Source organism: Lepidochelys olivacea, assembly GCF_965140295.1.
Source record: "Lepidochelys olivacea isolate rLepOli2 genome assembly, chromosome: 1".
NCBI lineage: Eukaryota > Metazoa > Chordata > Testudines > Cheloniidae > Lepidochelys > Lepidochelys olivacea.
The window spans coordinates 183,307,985-183,329,735 of record NC_140411.1 but is presented as its reverse complement, the minus strand read 5'-3'; the positions used below and the strand labels follow the sequence as shown (position 1 = coordinate 183,329,735).

The window sequence follows — 21,751 nt, the reverse complement described above, 5'->3', positions numbered from 1 at the left end:
ACATCCACCAATGTGATATATGGCATCATGTGCCAGCAATGCCCCTCTGCCATGTACATTGGTCAAACTGGACAGTCTCTACGTAAAAGAATAAATGGACACAAATCAGATGTCAAGAATTATAGCATTCATAAACCAGTCGGAGAACACTTCAATCTCTCTGGTCACGCAATCACCGACATGAAGGTCACTATCTTACAACAAAAAAACTTCAAATCCAGACTCCAGCGAGAAATTGCTGAATTGGAATTCATTTGCAAATTGGATACTATTAATTTAGGCTTAAATAGAGACTGGGAGTGGCTAAGTCATTATGCAAGGTAGCCTATTTCCCCATGCTTTTTCCTACCCCCCCCCCCCAGACATTCTGGTTAAACTTGGATTTAAACTTGGAGAGTGGTCAGTTTGGATGATCTATTGCCAGCAGGAGAGTGAGTTTGTGTGTGTATGGAGGTGGGGGGGGGGGGGTGAGAAAACCTGGGTTTGTGCTGGAAATGGCCCAACTTGATGATCACTTTAGATAAGCTATTACCAGCAGGACAGTGGGGTGGGAGGAGGTATTGTTTCATGGTCTCTGTGTGTATATAATGTCTACCTCAGTTTCCATGGTCTCTGTGTGTATATAATATCTGCTGCAGTTTCCACGGTATGCATCCGCTGAAGTGAGCTGTAGCTCACGAAAGCTCATGCTCAAATAAATTGGTTAGTCTCTAAGGTGCCACAAGTACTCCTTTTCTTTAAACATAGAGCAAAATCTCATAACTTCATATACAACGATGATACTTCCATTTCAACAGAACAGTAATGTTCACAAATTATGACTTTTCCAGTGATACCTCACAAGGCATACTTTGTACAAAATACATCATAACCTTATTCAAGTGGTGAATATGGGGTACAGGGTTTTATTTTGAGGTATAATGTGTCACAAAGGGCATATGTTAAATTTCAGATAATTTTTGTTTAAACTGGCAAGTTTTGCGTTCTGCTATGGTCAAGATCATGGTTTATAGTAAAAGTAGTTTTGTCTTGAGCAGTGATTCTCCTTCACAGATGTAGTTGTTGATTTTAAACTGTAGAATAGCTAACAACAGTAGAAAAATAGGTATGATGGTAAAGTTCCCTTGTCAGAATTAAGTTAAAGCAGGAATATAAGTTTTTTGTTAAGTATAATGTTGAGTTAATATTAGAATCTGATCTTTTAAGAACCGATAATTCTGTTCACTGAACCTGATCCAGTGTTATGTGGTAGTGTCAAATGTAAAAGAAAACAATTTGTTTTTCAGTACCCACTTTCAGTAAGATTGCTTTCAGACAATGAAAGTAAATGTATATTTTAGTACATTTGAATAGGATGAATCTCAGTAATACTCTTCTTCTATTGCAGATGGCTGGAATCCATTTTCTCATCCATATAAGAAAATTGATTATGGGAAATGGGAGTTGTTCATCCCACCTGGACAAGATGGATTCTCTCCTGTGCCCCATGGATCAAAATTAAAGGTTCTAGACTTTTTCTCATCAACTTTGAATGTAGAGTTTAGAGTTTAGATTTTAAATTAAAGCATTTCATTTTTTTAATAATTTGTAGTAGAAAACTGAGGACAAACACATTTAGTGATGTGCTTACCTGTACATCACTGTCCTGAATGAATAATATCATGCTTTAATTTTCTGGTTTGGGATTTTTGAAATCGAAAAAGATTGAGGTTTGTTTATGGTGTGTTGGGATAGACAAGTGTATGGTTGAGAAAATGTCACAAGCTGAAAATAGAGTGGAATATATACTCAGAATTTATTAAAAAGAAAAATAAGAATGACTTGCAACTCATAAAAAACAAAACAAAAAAAACACCCCAGCTTTCTGGCTTGTATTTTGTACAATTCCTTTAACTGTTAGGGCTCCACTGGAACCTGAATATCTTGCTCATAATGTTTTGCTTCAGGGAGCTATTTGTGGGGCTGCAGTAATGCTAGATCTGGTCTTTTCACTTTACTTCTATCATCCAGGAAGTAAAATAGTATGGGGTCTCAGAACACGTTTTGTTTTTCAGCCTCATAAATGACTCCCTGAGGCATAAGACTATGGAAGAAAACATACAACTATATTATTAACCACCAGTACTTGAAATACTTTACAATTATTAGAGCTATTGGATCACCCTATGAAATTGTACCAAAGTTTTTAGTCCTGATGGTTCTACAGGAAAGGGCTCTACATACCTGAGTGATATCACTTTAGAGGAGGAAAAATAATTTTTCACAAATTGGGTTGTAGATTGATTTTATCTAGAAAAGTATTGGTACATAGAAAATATTTTAGGTAATTAACTGAAGGATTAGGAATAGGTAAAATATTTTTGATGTAACAAGTGTATACCAGGCTTTGCAAACATATTTTCCTCAGCACCGTTAATGTAAACTAAATTAGACAAGACAAAAGAGGGGGCTGGGAACAAAAAGGGAAAACAACTAGGGCTGTGAAGCGATGGAAAAAAAATGAATCACCATTCATTGCACGATTAATCAATAATGGAACACAGTTTATTTAAATATTTTTAGATGTTTTCTACATTTTTAAATACATCTTCATTTACAACACAGAATACAAAGTGTACAGTGCTCACTCTATATTTTTTTATTACAAGTATTTGCACTGTAAAAAAACCACAAGAAATAAAAAATTTTAATTCACCTCATACAAGTACTGTAGTTCAATCTCTTTATCATGAAAGTTGAACTTACAAATGTAGAATTGTACCAAATTGTACAAATGTGTACCAAAAAAAAAACTGCATTCAAAATTAAAACAGTGTAAAATTTTAGAGCCTGCAAGTCCACTCAGTCCTACTTCTTGTTCAGTCAATCGCTCGGACAACCAAGTTTGTTTACATTTGCAGGAGATCATGCTGCCCGCTTCTTCTTTACAGCGTCACCTGAGAGTGAGAACAGGTGTTCTCATGGCACTGTTGTAATTGACGTTGCAGGATGTTTACATGCCAGATGCCTCAACCACCATTCCAGGGAACATGTGTCCATACTGATGACTGGTTCTGCTCGATAATAATCCAAAGTGGTGAACATCCAAACGCATGTTTGTTTTCATTATCTGAGTTCGATGCCACCATCAGAAGGTTGATTTTCTTTTTCGGTGGTTCAGGTTCTGTAGTTTCTGAATAGGAGTGTTGCTTTTTTATGACTTCTGAAAGCATGCTCCACACCTCATCCCTCTTAAGATTGGAAGGCACTTCAGATTCTTAAACCTTGGGTCTAGTGCTGTAACTATCTTTAGAAATCTCATATTGGTACCTTCTTTGCGTTCTGTCAGATCTGCAATGAAAGTGTTCTTAAAATGAACAACATGTGCTGAGTCATTATCCAAGACTGCTATAACATGAAATATATATGGCAGAATGCAGGTAAAACGGAGCAGGTGACATACAGTTCTCCCCCAAGGAGTTGAGTCACACATTTAATTAACAAGCATCAGCATGGAAGCATGTCCTCTGGAATGGTAGCCGAAGCATGAAGGGGCATACGACTGTTTAGCATATCTGGCATGTAAATACCTTAAAATGCTGGCTACAAAAGTGCCATACAAATGCCTGTTCACTTTCTGCTAACATTGTAAATAAGAAGAGGGCAGCATTATCTCCTGTAAATTTAAACTTGTTTTGTCTTAGCGATTGGCTGAACAAGAAGTAGGACTGAATGGACTTGTAGGCTCTGAAGTTTTACATTGCTTTGTTTTTGTGTGGTTATGTAACCAAAAAAAAAAAAAAATCAACATTTGTAAATTGCACTTTCACAACAAAAAGATTGTGCTACAGTACTTGTATGAGCTGAATTGAAAATTGAAAATTAATTTTTCTTTTATCATTTTTACAGTGCAAATATTTGTAATAAATAATATACTTTGTTTTCAAGTACAACACATAAATATGAAAATGTAGAAAAAAAAACTATCCAAAATATTTAATATATTTTAGTTGGTATTTTATTGTTTAAGAGTGCGATAAAAACATGAATGGTCACCTATCAAAAGCCTATCAATGGTCACCACGTCCATGTAAGCCATCCAAAGTATTAATTTAAATACAGAAAAATACAGGAAAACTTGTATAGTCATAAGTGTTTAACTCAGGATATCCAATCAGAATTTATTTACAAAGCAACTTTCTTCAACCAAAAAATATTAGGAAGCTGCATTTAACCGATACCACAGGAAGTTCCATACCGTTTCTACTTTAAAAAATATGTAGAGACAATACGTAGATTATTCAACATGTAGAGACAACTATCTGCCTACAGAAATATGTTCAGGTTTCCCAGGTAAAACTAAGATTTTAGTCACTGAAATATTTGAGAACGTATTGTAGGTGAGTTTGGGACTTTACCAATATCCAATCGGAACAGCAGAAACCAAATAAGCAGATGAGGGGAAATGCTAGCTTTCTAAAAAAGTACAAATCAGAAAAATAATGAGCACTAACTTCCAAACGCTAAAAGAATACATGCTAATTTTCTATTTGGAAATTTCCTTTTTAATCTCTATTTTCTTTTGTTCTCCTCTCTTCCATACAACATTGTTTATTCTCACTTAGGAACATGTATCAGGTGACTCTGACCTTAGAAGTAGTAGATTATCCAGTTAGAAATGCAATTTTTGCTTTGTTTACTCTTTCTTTGATATCTCAACTTCTCTAGATATTCTTTTTAAAGTTCACAGTTTAATAAGGAGACAAGTTTTAATATGTTCTCGCTAAAATTGGTTTGATATGATAGCTACCAACAAAATTAATTTTAAAAAAAGTTCAATTTTTACATGGAGCTGTGAGCTTTAAAAAACCTAGACCAATTAGCTGATGGATTAAAATACATGAAGAATGCATATTCAGAATTTACATTCTATCGTGATATCTAAAATAAAACATTTCCATGTTAACAAATACAGATTCTTATAAATTATAACACCCTGCAGAAGTTCTAATATTAGGTTGTGAAGAAACTTTTTTTATGGGAGGTGGGGAAGAGAACGGGAGAAAGAAATAGTTGCATACAAATCAAAGATACAGCTATGGCTTAATAATGTATGAGTTTAAATAATGTAACTGAATATTTTTTTACAGTATAAAAACCTTAAATGTACTTTCTGCTTGTAATTACTGCTTATGAAGTTCTTTCAAGTTTAACTTTTTTACATGTTATATTCAAAACCACTGAGCACACTTACCTTTGCCCTTTAAGGCCTGATTCTACAACTGCTAATGTATTTTATTGTTGACAGCTAGACTGAGGGCAAGTGGAGGATTGGTGAGGAATGCTGATGCGTATTCATCTCAAAAATAAAAAAAATCTTGATTTGGGACTATTAAGATGTACTCTCATGTCTATAATCAATGTGATCTTATTCCTCTTATCCTTGTCCCGGCTACCCAAACTTGATTGTAACACTAATTTGTTTAATCTTTGCTTGAGGGAGTTTAAGAAAAGAATGTTGTGCTACATTTGTATAATCTGGGAAGATGGGGGCCTGATCCTGAAGGGAGCGAACAAACTATTATTAATATTCCTTGCATGGTGGTACGTGAGATTTGAACCTAAAAAAACTACGTAAAGTCCCATGGTTCTGGTGGTGATGTGCTGGCATAGTTACAAGATATGTGAACAATGTTTTGTCTGCCCTGGCCACTTCGGGGATGGCTACACTACAAATAAAAACACACTGCTGACTTGTGCCAACTGGCTCAGGTTCATGGTGCTAGGGCTAGTAAGCTGTTTAATTAGGGTGTAGACATTCAGGCTTGGGCTTGAGCCTGAGCTCTGGGACCCTCCCCTTTTACGGGGTCCCAGAACTGAGGCTTCCGCCTGAGCCTGAATGTCTACATCCAAATTAAATGGCGCTTTACTCCGAGCCTGGCAAGCCTGTGTCAGCTGGCATGGGCTGGAGGTGGGTGTCTTAATTGCATTGTAGACATACCCTTTGAAGTCATGGAATTCATTCTTGCATGCTAGAACATAGCTTTGTCCTTCTTTGCTCCCTTGGCCCTTGATTGTGTTTTGTTGTTCACCCTAACAATAAAGATGTTCGCATTCATCTCTGGGACTGATTGTGGTGGGTTGCCAAACAAGGCCATCAAGTGGGACAACTGAAAGTCTCCTGCTCCATTAAGGAAGAGATGACTTCCGAAGTGATTCTGTTCCTCTCTGATCTGTTGCTTTCAAACATTTGACACAAGCTTTGCAAAAGTTTCTATTCCTGCCACTTTAATTGGCCATTTTATCTATACAAAGGTACACTTCTAAAGCTGCTCCCAGCATGAAACTCAACCATACTATTATCCTTGTACATTCATTTTAACTTAAAACTGACTGGTTTCAGAGTAGCAGCCATGTTAGTCTGTATCTGCAAAAAGAGCAGGAGTACTTGCAGCACCTTTGAGACGAACAAATTTATTACAGAATAAGCTTTCGTGGGCTACAGCCCACTTCATCGGATGCATAAAATGGAACATCTAGTAAGAAGATAGATACACCCATACAGATAAGTTGGAAGTTGCCATACAAACTGTGAGAGGCTAATTAGTTAAGATGAGCTATTATCAGCAGGAGAAAAAAACTTTTGTAGTGATGATCAAGATGGCCCATTTAGACAGTTGACAAGAAGGTGTGAAGATATTTATAATGGGGAAATAGATTCAATATGTATAATGACCCAGCCACTCCCAATCTGTATTCAAACCCAAGTTAATGGTATCTAGTTTGCATATTAATTCAAGCTCAGCAATTTCTCCTTGGATACTGTTTTTGAAGCTTTTCTGTTGCAAAATTGCCACCCTTAAATCTTTTACTGAGTGGCCAGAGAGATTGAAGTGTTCTCCGACTGGTTTATGAATGTTATAATTCTTGACATCTGATTTGTGACCATTTATTATTTTATGTAGAGACTGTCCAGTTTGACCAATGTAGATGGCAGAGGGGCATTGCTGGCACATGATGGCATATATCACATTGGTAGATGTGCAGGTGAATGAGCCCCTGATGGCGTGGCTAATGTGATTAGGTCCTATGATGGTGCCACTTGAATAGATATGTGGACAGAGTTGGCACTGGGCTTTGTTGCAAGGATAGGTTTCTGGATTAGTGTTTTTGGTGTGTGGTTGCTGGTGAATATTTGCTTCAGGTTTGGGGGCTGTCTGTAAGCGAGGACTGGTCTGTCTCCCAAGATCTGTGAGAGTGAGGGATCATTTTTCAGGATAGGTTGTAAATCTGTTATGATGCACTGGAGAGGTTTTAGTTGGCAGCTGAAGGTGACAGCTAGTGGCGTTCTGTTTTTTTCTTTGTTGGGCCAGTCCTGTAGTAGGTGACTTCTGGGTACTCTTCTGGCTCTGTCTATCTGTTTCTTCACTTCAGCAGGTGTGTATTGTAGTTTTAAGAATGCTTGATAGAGATCTTGTAGGTGTTTGTCTCTGTCTGAGGGGTTGGAGCAAATGCGGTTGTATCTTGGAGCTTGGCTGTAGACCATGGATCGTGTGGTGTGTCCTGGATGGAAGCTGGAGGCATGTAGGTAAATATAGCGGTCAGTAGGTTTCCGGTGTAGGGTGGTGGTTATGTGACCATCACTTATTAGCACAGTAGTGTCCATAAATGGACCACTTGTGTGGATTGGTCCAGGCTGAGGTTGATGGTGGGATGGAAATTCTTGAAATCATGGTGGAATTGCTGAAGGGCTTCTTTTCCATGGGTCCAGATGATGAAGATGTCATCAATGTAGCGCAAGTAGAGTAGGCGCATTGGGGGACGAGAGCTGAGGAAGCATTGTTCTAAGTCAGCCATAAAAATGTTGGCATACTGTGGGGCCATGCGGGTACCCATAGCAGTGCCAGTGACTTGAAGGTAAAGTTGTCCCCAAATGTGAAATAGTTGTGGGTGAGGACAAAGTCACAAAGGTCAGCCACCAGGTTTGATGTGACACTATCGGGGATACTGTTCCTGACAGCTTGTAGTCCATCTTTGTGTGGAATGTTGGTGTAGAAGGCTTCTACATTCATAGTGGCCAGGATGGTGTTTTCTGGAAGATCACTGATGGATTGTAGTTTCCTCAGGAAGTCAGTGGTGTCTTGAAGATAGCTGGGAGTGCTGGTAGCGTAGGACCTGAGGAAAGAGTCCACATAGCCAGACTATCCTGCTGTCAGGGTGCCAATGCCTGAGATGATGGGACGTCCAGGATTCCCAGGTTTATGGATCTTGGGAAGCAGATAAAATATCCCTGGTTGGGGTTCTAGGCTTGTGTCTGCACAGATCTGTTCCTGTGCCTTTTGAGGGAGTTCCTTGAGCAGATAGTATAGTTTCTTTTGGTAATCCTCAGTGGGATCAGAGGATAATGGCCTGTAGAATGTGGAGTTAGAGGGCTGCCTAGCAGCCTCTTGTTCATATTCCAACTTATTCATGAGGACGACAGCACCTCCTTTGTCAGCCTTTTTGATTTATGATGTCAGAGTTGTTCCTGAGGCTGTGGATGGTGTTGTGTTTAGCACGGCTGAGGTTATGGGGCAGGTGATTCTGCTTTTCCACAATTTCAGCCCGTGCATGTCAACAGAAGCAATCTATGTAGAAGACCAGTCTGTTGTTTTCACCTTCAGGAGGAGTCCAGGCAGAATCCTTCTTTTTGTAGTGTTGATAGGAAGGATTCTGTGGGTTAGTATGTTCAGAGGTGTGTTGGAAATATTCTTCTAGTCAGTTATGTCGAAAGTAGGATTCTAGGTCACCACAGAACTGTGTCATGTTCATAGGCCTGGAGGGACAAAAGGAGAGGCCCCGAGATAGAACAGACTCTTCTGCCAGTCTAAGAGTATAGCTGGAAAAATTAACAATATTCTTGGGTGGATTAAGGGAACTACTGTTGTGGTTCCTTGTGGCATGTAGCAGTTTAGATAGTTGTCCTTTTTCCTTTGTAGAGAAGCAAAATTTTTGTTGTAAATGAGGAAGTTTGTGTGGAAGATTGGTTTTTTACAAGAGTATCCAGTTTTGAGAGCTCATTCTTAATCTTTCCCTGTTTGCTGTATAGGATGTTGATCAGGTGATTTTGCAGTTTCTTAGAGTGTTTGGCACAATCTCTCAGCATAGTCTGTGTGATATGTAGATTGTAATGGATTTTTTACCTTAAGTCCTTTTGGTGTGATGTCCATCTCTTTGCATTTGGAAAGGAAGATGTCTGTCTGTATCTGTACGAGTTTTTTCATGAAGTTGATGAATTTCCATTCCATACGGCTAGATTCAAGTTACTTTTGTCCTCAATGCATACACAATTGAAAGTCACACTGTAATACACAACCTTAACTTTAACATTGTTCTTACATAAGATCATTAATATAACTAATATACAAAAACACTACATTGTGTGCTAGTTAAGATTATTCTATACATGATACACCTAACATAAAATGTAAAGCAAGGAAACACAAAGTGAAGGCTATTGACAGTACATACCTTTTCCCCCATGCAGATACGCACCTTGCTACTAGTATGTGTTAACTTTCCCTCTGCCCCAACAGGGATGCTTATTTTTAATCATTTCCTCCCCTAAATCTCACCACAATCGGGTCAGACTCCCACTGTCTCTTCTGTGCATTTCTGTAAAACTACATGTACCCAAATTTGAGGAAGACTTCATGGTTATGATTTTTACATGACCATATGTGGTATGGGAAGGTTGGAATATGTGTGATAGTGTGACTTTCAGATCTTTTGTATGCACTGAAGCTGAGAGTATTTTGAGTTTATAGTGTTAGAATGAATATTGTGGATGAGTATCATAATAGTGGATCTTGGAGAAGGGTATTGTGTTGAATGAACGTTGTCCTAAGGTAGGATTTCCTTGTGTGTTGTTTGCAATATCATGAGGAAATGTAAGCAACCTGAAGTTTTTTCTCAGTATAAATCTTAAATGTTTGTTCTAAAGTACACCTGTGAAGAAGATTAACGACTAGCTTTTTATTGCATTTTTAAAAACCTGAGTTCTGGATGTGCATTAGCATTCACTCAGGTCTTCAGTATCTTTACCACCTTCAGTGCTTCACTAGGAAATGCTGAGTTTTGAAATAGTGACAAGGTCAGTCAGCTTCTATTTTATACTAATTTTTTAATCAGAATGAGAAGAGTTTGGGAATGGTGGATGATACTAATTTAGAACAGGTTAGAGAATATTTTCATATGAAAATAAATGAGAAACAAAGGCCACAAATGTGGCTGGTTTTCATAGTAGTACTTTATCTACTTTAAGTTTTCTAGACAGTCTTTTCATTATTAAACACTGAAGAAAGTGGGTAATAAAAAACCCAAGCAAAAACACCTTGATAGAATTTCATACACTTCTGTCCCCAAGCGATTTACCTACATAACACAGTTGAGGCTGAGTTCCTTTATGAATTGCATAATATCTATTCACAAAATGAAGTCCCCTCCTGGAGAAGAGTGCACTTAGGGCTTGTCTACAGGGTTTTTAGAATCAGATCAAATCGAGTTAATTCGCTTTGAAAATATTTGCATACAGATGATGCACCTCATCACTGCACTAACTCCACATTTATCAGGAATTCTAGCGTCCTTTTGCAAACTGGACTGTGCTTGCTTCAAATTGCATTAATTCAGTCTTTTGTTCCTGTACACAGAATTGGTGTGCACCATGTCTTGAACGCTTCCAATGGCTGTCCCACAGTGCTGACCTCTCTGTTTACTTATACACCCTCCCTGCCCTGGTGTCAGTTTTTCAGGATGGCACTTGCCCCTTTTTCAAAGTCGGCACAGACCCAAATGTTGCTTATTTACTCCTGGATCTCAATGTATCATTATTCTGGCAATACAATCGCAATTGCACTCCTGAAGGCCCGCAATGCATCTCACGGAGCAGTCTAGCGTCATGGTGATACTTTGGATCTCATTGCTAGCTAGGAAGAAGCATTGTTTAGGGAGACTCTTGTGGCCATACATGAGAATAAGGACCTTTTTGTGGACATTTCAAAGTAGATGCACATGGGGGGTTGTGATTGGGATGTCAATCAGTGCCTGATAACAGCAAGAGCCTCAGAAGTATAGTGCAATGGGGGATAAAAAGGACCAATTGGGCAGGGGATATGTGACCATTTTTTCATGAACTAGACAGGAATCTACACAATTACAGTATGATCTATCCCAGACACTATTCAGAGCCTGTTGCCCACACTCTTGTCCCCACATTGAGGATGATTGGCTTGACTCATCAGGGGATGAGCACAAGGATGCTGGAGAGAAGCTGCCTCTGGCGAGCCAGAATTCTTTTTGTACTCAGGATCCTAACAGCAGCCAGCTGGAAAGGCAGCCCCAGTCCTATCCTGCTATAATAGACTGATTCCCTGTCCTGCATTGGCTGAGCTGGATTCCCAGCTGGAAACCTAGGCCTTGTCTGGACAGTCAGATCCACTGGAGGGAAATTTGGCAGGTAAGTACCTATCTTTACAATTTATTATTATTGTTGTCAGCGGACATTAGCTAGTAGCACCTGCCTTTCTCTTCCTCCCCTGGTTCTCTGCTATTACAAAATGGTGCCCACAAGCATGGTGCAGTTGCAGTCTGTACCCTTCCCATCTCTACCCCACTCCTGAGGCAGATTTGAATACAAAAAGCTTTAATTTGTGAAAAATGCCTGTGTTTGAGGCAGTGCTAACTAGAAAAGAAATACGGTTAGTTCACATGAGGTGTGAGTGCACATTCCATGTCCAGTCAAGACAGAAACAGTACTGCTCCCACTGAAGTACAAATGCCCCATACCATGTGTTCCTGGCAATCACTGCAGCTGGCAATCACTGCTGGCAATCACTGCAGGACCCTATCTATTTTATGCTGCACTTTCTCCATCTCTGCGGGAGCTAGAACTTAAGACTGAGAAATTGATTGATATTGTTTCACACATTATAGGGAATAACCGTGTGCCCATGCCCCCAGAAAAAGCTTGCAAGCCCCTTCCACTACTGCAGTGCACCTGGTGAATAACTTCACAGTGCATCTTGCCAGTCTGTTTGACTTTCTAAATAAAACCATTCTCTAGTCACCAGCCTCAGCGTAATATTATTGAGTCTGGAGAGCCTAAAGGGAATGTATAGGGGATCATTGTCCAGCTTTCCCCTGGGTGCCATTCCCAACTCTTCCTTTGCATCTTCGATGCCATAGGAGGGTTTCCAGTGCACAAACAAACAAGGTGACCTAGCTCCAATCTCCCCACCCCTAGAACCACGAAAGCAGATACAGTAGACTGAAATCCAAATGCACCCAGCACCCTCTGTGCACGCTGACCACTTATCATATCTGAGCTTCCCCCCAAATAATGGAAAGCCTCTCTCTTGGAGGTAAGGTCACATGTACATATGTAGAAAAAAAGCCTTCATGAAATGCCTGGGATATGAACAAGTGACCTTCACTCCCCTGCTCCCACTTCTACGGCCATAGCACCTGCAACAGCCAGACCATCAAGGGAAGTGCCTCTATCTGCTGCCAAACCAGAAAAAAGGAAAACTTGCAACTACATGTTTGCAGAACTTATGGCTGACTTACAGAGGAAAAGTAGGCTGGCTGAGAGGTGGAGACTGTACATGCAGACCCAGAAGGAGAAAGAAATGCAGCTGCCTGAGAGAGTGGCAGTGGCAAAGAATACCATGGTTGTGGCAAAGGACAATATCACCATAGCAAAGGAGAGCATGGAAAAAGACAGATGCAGAGGTAGTAGTACATGGATGCTGTCCTGAGACAGAATTCCTTCCTGCAAAATGTGCTGCTTCTAGGCCAGCAGACCTGCAATCCCATAACTTGGGGTCCACTCATGTCCTTCAGCCGTTGGACAATTATGGCTACTGGGATAAGCAGCAACCCTGTACTGCCAAATCCTCTCAGCAGTGCTTCTAATGACTCCGATTTAACTATCAGATTGAATCTCTGAGCATTGAGAACACTTACATCTGGAAGTCCAGCTCTTTTGACCCCTGACCATTTATACTCCTGGGGGAATTCTGCATCACTGTGAATGCACAGAATTCATGGCCCCTGCAGATTTCTTTGCTTACCCACAGAAAAATTACTTCTGATGGGGAAGCAAAGGGAAGCTGCGAGAAGGGTCATGCACCCACTCCCTGCCAGTACAGACAGGTCGGTTTGAGCATCCAGAGAGGCTGGTAGAGATGTAAACCCCCGCTGGGGTGGGGTGGGGAAATAGGTAGGGGTGTCCTACGCTCTGTCCTTCTCACTTGCTACTGCAGCATGCTCATCATGGAGGGGCAGGGCTTTGGGGTATTTCTGAAGAAGTAGGCGTGGAGCAGGCTCAGTTCCCTCAGGCAGAGGAGAACATAGCAGCCTGCCTGCTTAGTGAATTGTTCCCATTGTTTTTAGTGAAATCCCCCAGGAGCATAAAACGGGTAAATTTTTTTAAGCTCTTTTACATTGCCAGAGTGGTGTAAAGGAAAGTGTGGCCTTATAAATGCTTATGGTGCTTTAGTGATTAGAACTGGTCTAAATTTTTGGACTGAAAAAATTTCCCATCAAAATATGCTCCATGAGCCCTCACTTGCTCTTCAGTTGCCTATGATGTAACACTGAGCATATAGCTGCATATATTTGTTGACTAATAATAGAAATAAAGGATCAATACTAGCAACATTACTATTACAGAGGGGGTTGGGGACGTCCTCCAATGGTCCCCACTCCCATTCTCCATCCATTGTATTGTAGTTTAAATAAATTACCAAAATAATCGAAACTAGCTGGATTATATTGCATTATTGTGACACAATTTTATGCAGAATTTTTAATTTTTTGGCGCAGAATTCCCCCAGGAGTTAGTTTTGAGCTGTGACATTCCACCGCAGAACCCATGGGGACTAGAATAGCCAGAGGCAAGGCATACGCTTGCCTGTAACTTTATACATTTCCACCCGCAAATTATTGTTCCTGTTGTACTTTGAGTTCTGTTTCCACTATTGCATTAATTAAAAGTTTTTGTATAGTTTGGTTATTTTGTATATTGATTAGTTAAAATCATATGCTGGAAATACATCCTCCATTGGTTTCATTAAAACTTTATTTTTATTGTTTCATAATAATCTTTCACAGTAACTCTGTTGTGAGTCATCATTGCAGTTAACACAGAAAATTCTTTAAACAAAGATGAAATAATGCATGGGTTTCTGCAAAAACACATAGGGAATGCTAAACTTCAGCCACCAATCCACAATACCCCAATGCTCTTCTGAATCTCGACACTATTGCCAAGGGGCTAACGTGGTAAACCATGAGACTTGAAATACAAACAATAGGCATCCCTTTCAGCATTTCCTTAGCTGTTTGTGTTCTCTGTGGGGCACCTTGATGGTTGCATGAACCTTGGAGCAAGTCTCCACACTAAAGCCTACCACCCATTCAGAAGGCTTTCCCCCTTGATCTCACAAATATTGTACAAAATACAACATGCAGTTATGGTTATAACATTTTCGTTTTCTGCTGCTTCCTACCTATTCCATAAATAGCACGATTTGGAAGTCAAATAGTCAAGGGCACGCACTACTGAAGCAATAGCTAAAATTTTCCTTCCTTCTGTCCAGGTGGCTTGTGTATGGCTTCATGAGCCAGGGCGTCGGGATTAGCCAGGTGTCCCAGAATAGTGGGATCAATCTCCATACCTTTAATGCCCACAGCTTGATTATATTTTAGGAATAATAATAATTAAAAAAAAACAGTTAAATGGGGGAAAGTCTCTTCACACCATGATAAACGGCACATTCAAGTACTGAGAGGAAATCCCGCCCTACTTTCCCCCCCCCCACCCTTAACCTGGCGAGAGTGTATTTGAAAGCCATCTCTGATGACTGACTCAGTAGCATGCTGCTGTATAAACAGGAAAAATCAGAAGAATGTTCATCAGTGCTTATGGTCTTCCCTAATTTAAAATGACTGAACTTCCTTTTAAAGCCTTTAAAGGTATTTTAATAACTGTTACTATGCAATTTTTTCTTACCATATGGTGAGATCGAGGATGGATGGATATTTTCTTAGCAAGACTAATCCCATGCTCTATTGTGCACATACAGTGGTTTATTAATTCTTGCTAAGCTCCTTGGTTCTTACTACTTTTAAATAAATCAGTGATTTCTCAAATTTGAGCAACCAGAGGACCCCCATTTTAATTTAATTTTTTTCCCAGACCCTCAAGTTGGCTTCTAATTTTCCCCAGGGATGCTCAGCCCCAGGCATGGCTCCCACTCCCTCTTCCTGCCCCTGCTTGACCCCATCCCTCCTCTTCCCCGCCTCTTTCTGCCCCCTCCCTCAAATGCGCCCCGTCCCAGGCTCCTCCTCCTCTCCCCCCTTCCCCCCCCCCACCAGTGTCTCCTGAATGCTGCTGAACAGCTGTTCTGCAGTATACAGGAAGCACTGGGAGGGAGGGGGAGAAGTTGTGGCTGCAGACCCAAGTTTGAGAACAGCTGTAATAAATCATTTAAAAAAAAATCAGTTGTTGAGAAGCTGTAAAATTTGTCAATTAAATGTATTTTTATTGTACTCCCTAAGACTCCAGTCCTGCCACAATATTCCTGTAGGTGTAAGGGCTGACCTGTTCAGATCCTGTTGCAGCAATGGGATCAATTCTAGTTTTTTTATTTGTTTGTTTTTTGTTTTTTTTTAAGTCCTGCTATATAGAGAGAGTATTTGTTACTCTTTATATGCTATTTGCCATGTGAAAAGAAATAAACAATTTATAGCCATATGAAGAACATACGGAAAAATAGAAATTAAAGAGAAACCTGATAAGATGGCCTCCAATTTTAAGACTGATGGGGAGTTCTGAAAAAATTTCACAGAACTGAATCAGAGCAGGTACTGGGCTCAGCACTCTTAATGTATAGGGGCTCAGGGATTCTGAGCAGTTTGCTATCCTGGAACGCTGAATGGAGAAAATAGAATCTATCCAGGTACCTGGAGCAGCTGAACATCTATGGTTTAGATAGGATGCACTGGAAAAAAATCAGTTCAGTTTTATATAAATGACAGTAGATTTTTGATGGCTGAAATGAGTTAGTTTTATGTATTCATAATAAATTTATCTAACATTTTGCACTGTAGATGATGGTGCTAGATCTGTGCATGAAATAGTTATATACAGTGTTTTAAATCCTACCTGTATATGCTTTAAATCTAGCTTAATGTAAGTGATTCAGGTAGTGCTCCTCTTTTGAGTTATAATGTCAACAGTCAGGATTGATGACAAGCCTGTGTAATGTAGCTTTTACCAAAAACCTGCAGAGATTAGGAGGCTGTCAGTAAAATATCAGTGGTGGTTTAGGGATTTTTTTTTTGAAGTCGTCATGAACTAACTACTAATGGGTAGCTTTCTTTGATAGCTCGTTTATAATTGAGTGCGGATAGATGAAAATCAAACACAAAGGAACTCAATTTTATCATTAATTTTGACTTTGTTTAACAGATTTCTGGGCACCACAGCAGCCTTCCTAATTTGTCTGTGTATGATGAAGGAACTAATCATATACAGCTCAGGGAACAAATAACATAAGTTTTTTCTCTGAGAAGGTCACCTTCAGAGAGAAGTGCTAGCAAAACACTTCGCCTCCCCTTCTCCCCCGCTTCTTTTCCCTTTCTTACCTTCCACCCAAAGAAATATTGACTCTCCACAGGATGCAGCTTTAATACTTAATCGTGGAACAGTCGTGATCTGGCTACTTAGTATCTACATTTGGTATTTGTTTTAAGATACTTGTTAAGATGTATTTTTTCACTAAGCTAAATTTTGGATCTTTAATGCAATCGAATAGTTTAAGGGTTCCATAGGCCTAAATACACAACCCTCAGTAATGTTAACGGCTACCTGCAGAAAGAGGGGTGTGCTTAAATAGTTTGTGCTGAATACTCTCGGTAGCTATGATTATAAATGCCTAAGAAATATAGATCTACCCTGTTTACTTAATGAAAGCAGGCATGTACAGGAAAAGAGAGCTAACTGCAAAGAACCTTTTCAAAACTTGTTTATAATTTTTAGCAACATATTGGTTCTTTTCGTAGTAGAACTCTATACTCCATGAAGGACTGTCCCCCATTTCATTTAAACTACACAGGATCAGCCAAATGGGTGTTGTGTTGAAGCCACCTACAACAAATTAACCAGGTTTAACTTTTGACACTGTACTAGATGCTGTTGTGGCTGACCACTGCGGACTGGGAATCCCCAGAGTGTAGTGATAGCTCTCTCAAGATTGGTAAGTCTATAGGAGGTCAGACCTTAGGTGCGCCTAGAAAAGTTTCCATGTCGATGCTGCAAGACATCATGGTAGTAGGCTGGTACTAAACCGATGCCCTGGCATCATGACAGGATGGTGTACTATTTGAGGTGACACCTTTTGCATAAAATGAAAACCAAGTCCTGCTCACTTGTGGCCAGAAGATGGGAAGGGAACAGGCTACCAGGGCCGTGTGTGAGGTCTAGGAGGGGATGGGGTGAGGATTGCACTTGTTCACCCTGTCCGCTGCTGCTATAGATGCTCTGGCAGTTGCCAGTACAGTGTGTGCTCCTGCTGCTGTGGTGACAGCATAAACCCAGTATTTTAGAATATACCTCTTGGGATGTTATTTTGGCAGGTTGCCAATTTTCTTGAGCCACACAACTCAGAGAAGGGAGATGGTGGTTTTAAGAAATTAACTGTCACATCTTAATAGACTGTAATAGACTAATCAAAATATGTCTCTTGCTGCGGGACTTTGTGCCTACTGAATTTCAGAGGTCTTCTGTAAACAAGGTGTTGGGAGTGTCCTCCCAAAAGTCAATCTTTGATGATGGAATCTGATAATTTAGGCAACTTAAATATAGGAGTCACTATCCGTGCACCCTGTATTAAAATTATTCTAGGTCTCTCTGCTAAGGATAAGTTTAACAATGAAGGAATCTAGATTTCCTGTGACTTATGATCCTCTTTTCTGATTGTGTAGCTTCAGATTTAATATAAAATACAAAAGCCCCCTTAAATGACTTACCTTACTACTCTTCTGATGTACAGTACTGTGTGTTCAGTGGGGATGACTGGGTTTTGGAGCAAATTGTCTTTATGGAAAAACCAGGGGGCCCTCTAATGAATATTACATTTTTTTAGTTTTAATTTATTTTGCGTTAGTGAAGGGGTTTGGGGGAAGGATCTTCAAATATGATTTGAGGAGTTAGGGAATCCACATGTGCCAACAGATTCAGGTTTTTAGGAGAGGCTATTAACTGGTTAAAGTTGTCAGATTCTGGCAAGATAGAGAATGATAGGCCAAAGAGAGTATTGAGCTTTTTTGTAGGGGAGGAAAATACCTGCAATATTCTGAAGGGTCCTTCCACATCTCTGATATCCTAGGATCTGGATTAATGTTAACTTTTTAAAACTTATTTCATCCTCCACCTTTTCAGGAGTTTGTGAGCTGGAAAATAGGGGGTATTAGATCATCATGGTTACTTGATGATCGTTCTAATGGCAGTGCAGTTAAGATTTAAGTGTTTGTGTGGAATATTTATCTGAGGCACACGAGTGAGGTGTTAATACATAAGATATGTCATAATTGTATTTAGAAGTTCCTGTTCCTCCTGAAATGGCTTAAAACAGTTATTGTGACTCTAACTCGTATAATTCTGTATCTCATTCCAAAGGTTGTTTTTGAAAAATACCTTCAAGCTATTATATATGCAAGAATTTGTTTATCTCTAACATGCCAGAAGCAAATTTCTGACCCTAAATCTGCCATTGTGATGGTGACTTAGTTTGTTAAAACTAACTGATTTATTTTCTCTCACAACTATTCCAGGGACTACAAGTTCCCCAGGTTTTTACTTGTTTGATATTGAAGTCAGGATTATGATAAACAGTTAAGGAGTCAGAATTTATAAATTGGTTAGTCTCTAAGGTGCCACAAGTACTCCTTTTCTTTTTGCGAATACAGACTAACACGGCTGTTACTCTGAAACCTAGAATTTTTAAAGGCTCTGTAGAAAGATGCTAGTTCTGCAATATATATCTGTTTGTAAAGAGACCATTATCTTCACTGAAAATCAACAAGTCGCATCTTGTGAAGCCACTGTTTATGCAGCATATTGTGTTATATAATAGGCATCTTCTATGCAGTTTATGTAATCTTCTGATTTGTATCTTGTGGGCCCAGGTGAGTCTATGTTGAAGACAATGGGGCAGAGATTGGAGAAGTGCTGCCATTTTTAATAGTACAATTTGTGCTGTAGTTCTCAAGATTCAGACACTATATCTGAGTTCCCTGTAGTGTTTATGTACTGTACTTCAGATCTACATAAATTATTTTTTCTATAGAAAATTAGTCTCTGCATCTTTCCATTTAATATACCATAGTTTGGTTATAAGATTTTTTCTATGGATTTTATTGGTATATTTTTTTAGACCACGAAAATGAAGCCACACAAGTGAAACTAATAATACAAAAGTAAAATAAATGAATAAATAGAGAAGTTACCTTATTCAAGTAAATTACTGAAATATATTTTTCGGTGCCTCATTTCAATAAAAGCACGCATTTAATTTACAAGTGGAGTTATATCTCCCTCTTTTGGAAAACCAAGGCATGACCTGTTTGAGATTATCTTTTGCTCCTTTGATACGTTTTTGTTGTATAAGAGCAGATAAATACAAAGTCCTCTTGAGCAGATATTAGAGTATTCATAATTAGTACAAATGCTAATGATTAGCAACATTTATAAAATGTATATCGATAACAAGGTTAAAAAGACACCAGGAGACTATTTTAATACATTAAATTTCCATATTGAATTTATACATATTTTTTTTAAAAAAGTAAGAAATTGACCTCTTGTACCCAATAGTTAATGGGTTTTTTTTTAAAAGTTAAACTTGTCTGTTTCCCCCCCTTCCCCCCGCCCATCCTTCTCCTCAACACACACTATTGCTTGGGGTTTGTTTGCAGGACTTCATCTGGTTAACTTTTATGTTTTAATCAGGATCTTGTGAGTAGAGAGTTTGGGGAGGGAGAACTTCAGTGAATTAGGTTGAGATTTGGACAAATGTGATTATGTAAACTTTTTTTAGAAGTTCTATCTAAATTTCAAACTATGTAGAAGTTTGAACACATCCCTTTATTCAGACTGCATCAAGTCTAAGGTAGTTCCTCTTATTCTGTTTTGAGACTGAGTAGGAAAACAAAACACTCCACAGCTACCTACCGGAAGTGGGTTATTTCACTCTATTTAGGTCAGTTTTATGAACTTAAATCAACTCGAAGCACATTTTTTGTCTCATTTTCTTCTGTCTGAGTTAATTGGCCTGTGCTGTTGCTCAGAAATCAAAACAACTGATTTATAGCCCACATATAAAATCCATTTTTATGTATGTGCTGTGGGTGGAGGATAGTGATGGTCAAATATCAATTTCCTGTGCTTTTAAAAGCTTGTTCACTGCTCATCTATCTACTGGAAATAGGAAAAGGCCAGTACTGCTCAAGAAGGAAAACCAAGCTTTATATGTGGTCTGTTGAGTAATGGGGGAACTAAAGAGCTAAGGAGAGGAGTCTCCACAGTGGCTACAGAACTTTCTGCTTTTATTTCTTTAGTGAATTAAAGTGGCCAGATGGAGAAAGATGAGCAACATAGAGGAAAATGGGGAACGGGCACTCCTCAGATTACAATGCTGACTGAGGTAGAGCAGTAGCAATGTATATTATTAAAAGTATATATTTGAACTGGAATTGCATTTCTTAAAACTAAACCTTCAGCCAGGATTTTACTGCTTTTGATCTCCAACTGATTTGGTATTTATATGCTTTACCTATCTAGGTTGGCAGAGACCAAATTCTGATAAACTTAGTCTCCTGCTCTTGACAAGTTTACTTTATTCTAAGTAAATAATTATTTGTCATGAATATAGAAATGGTCAGCCTTGCTATACCCTATAACAGCAATATCTCATGAAGAAAAACCTTTTTGTCAGCTTTCTCCCTCCCTCCTTTAGCACAATCACTGACTTGGGGTATGTCTACACTACGGAATAAGGTCGAATTTATAGAAGTCGGTTTTTTAGAAATCAGTTTTATATATTCGAGTGTGTGTGTCCCCACAGAAAATGCTCTAAGTGCATTAACTCGGCGGAGCGCTTCCACAGTACCGAGGCTAGAGTCGACTTCCGGAGCGTTGCACTGTGGGTAGCTATCCCACAGTTCCCGCAGTCTCCGCTGCCCATTGGAATTCTGGGTTGAGATCCCAATGCCTGATGGGGCTAAAACATTGTCGCGGGTGGTTCTGGGTACATATCGTCAGGCCCCCGTTCCCTCCCTCCCTCTGTGAAAGCAAGGACAGACAATCGTTTCGCGCCTTTTTTCCTGAGTTACCTGTGCAGACGCCATACCACTGCAAGCATGGAGCCCGCTCAGGTAACCGTCACCCTATGTCTCCTGGGTGCTGGCAGACGCGGTACGGCATTGCTACACAGTAGCAGCAACCCCATGCCTTGTGGCAGCAGACGGTACAGTACGACTGGTAGCCGTCATCGTCATGTCCGAGGTGCTCCTGGCCACGTTGGCTGGGAGCGCCTGGGCAGACATGGGTGCAGGGACTAAATTTGGAGTGACTTGACCAGGTCATTCTCTTTAGTCCTGCAGTCAGTCCTATTGAACCGTCTTATGGTGAGCGGGCAGGCGATACGGACTGCTAGCAGTCGTATTG

At 39.6% G+C, this 21,751-nt stretch overlaps 1 protein-coding gene across 1 annotated transcript in view; it reads left to right on the top strand.

Moving 5' to 3' along the window:
• The window catches only part of GBE1 (1,4-alpha-glucan branching enzyme 1), a 319,711-nt gene that overhangs the window by 114,999 nt on the left and 182,961 nt on the right, over positions 1-21,751 (top strand). Inside the window, exon 3 of the mRNA XM_084624305.1 lies at positions 1,388-1,503. Coding sequence (XP_084480431.1) covers positions 1,388-1,503 — 116 coding nt within the window. The remainder of the gene's footprint in view (positions 1-1,387; positions 1,504-21,751) is intronic.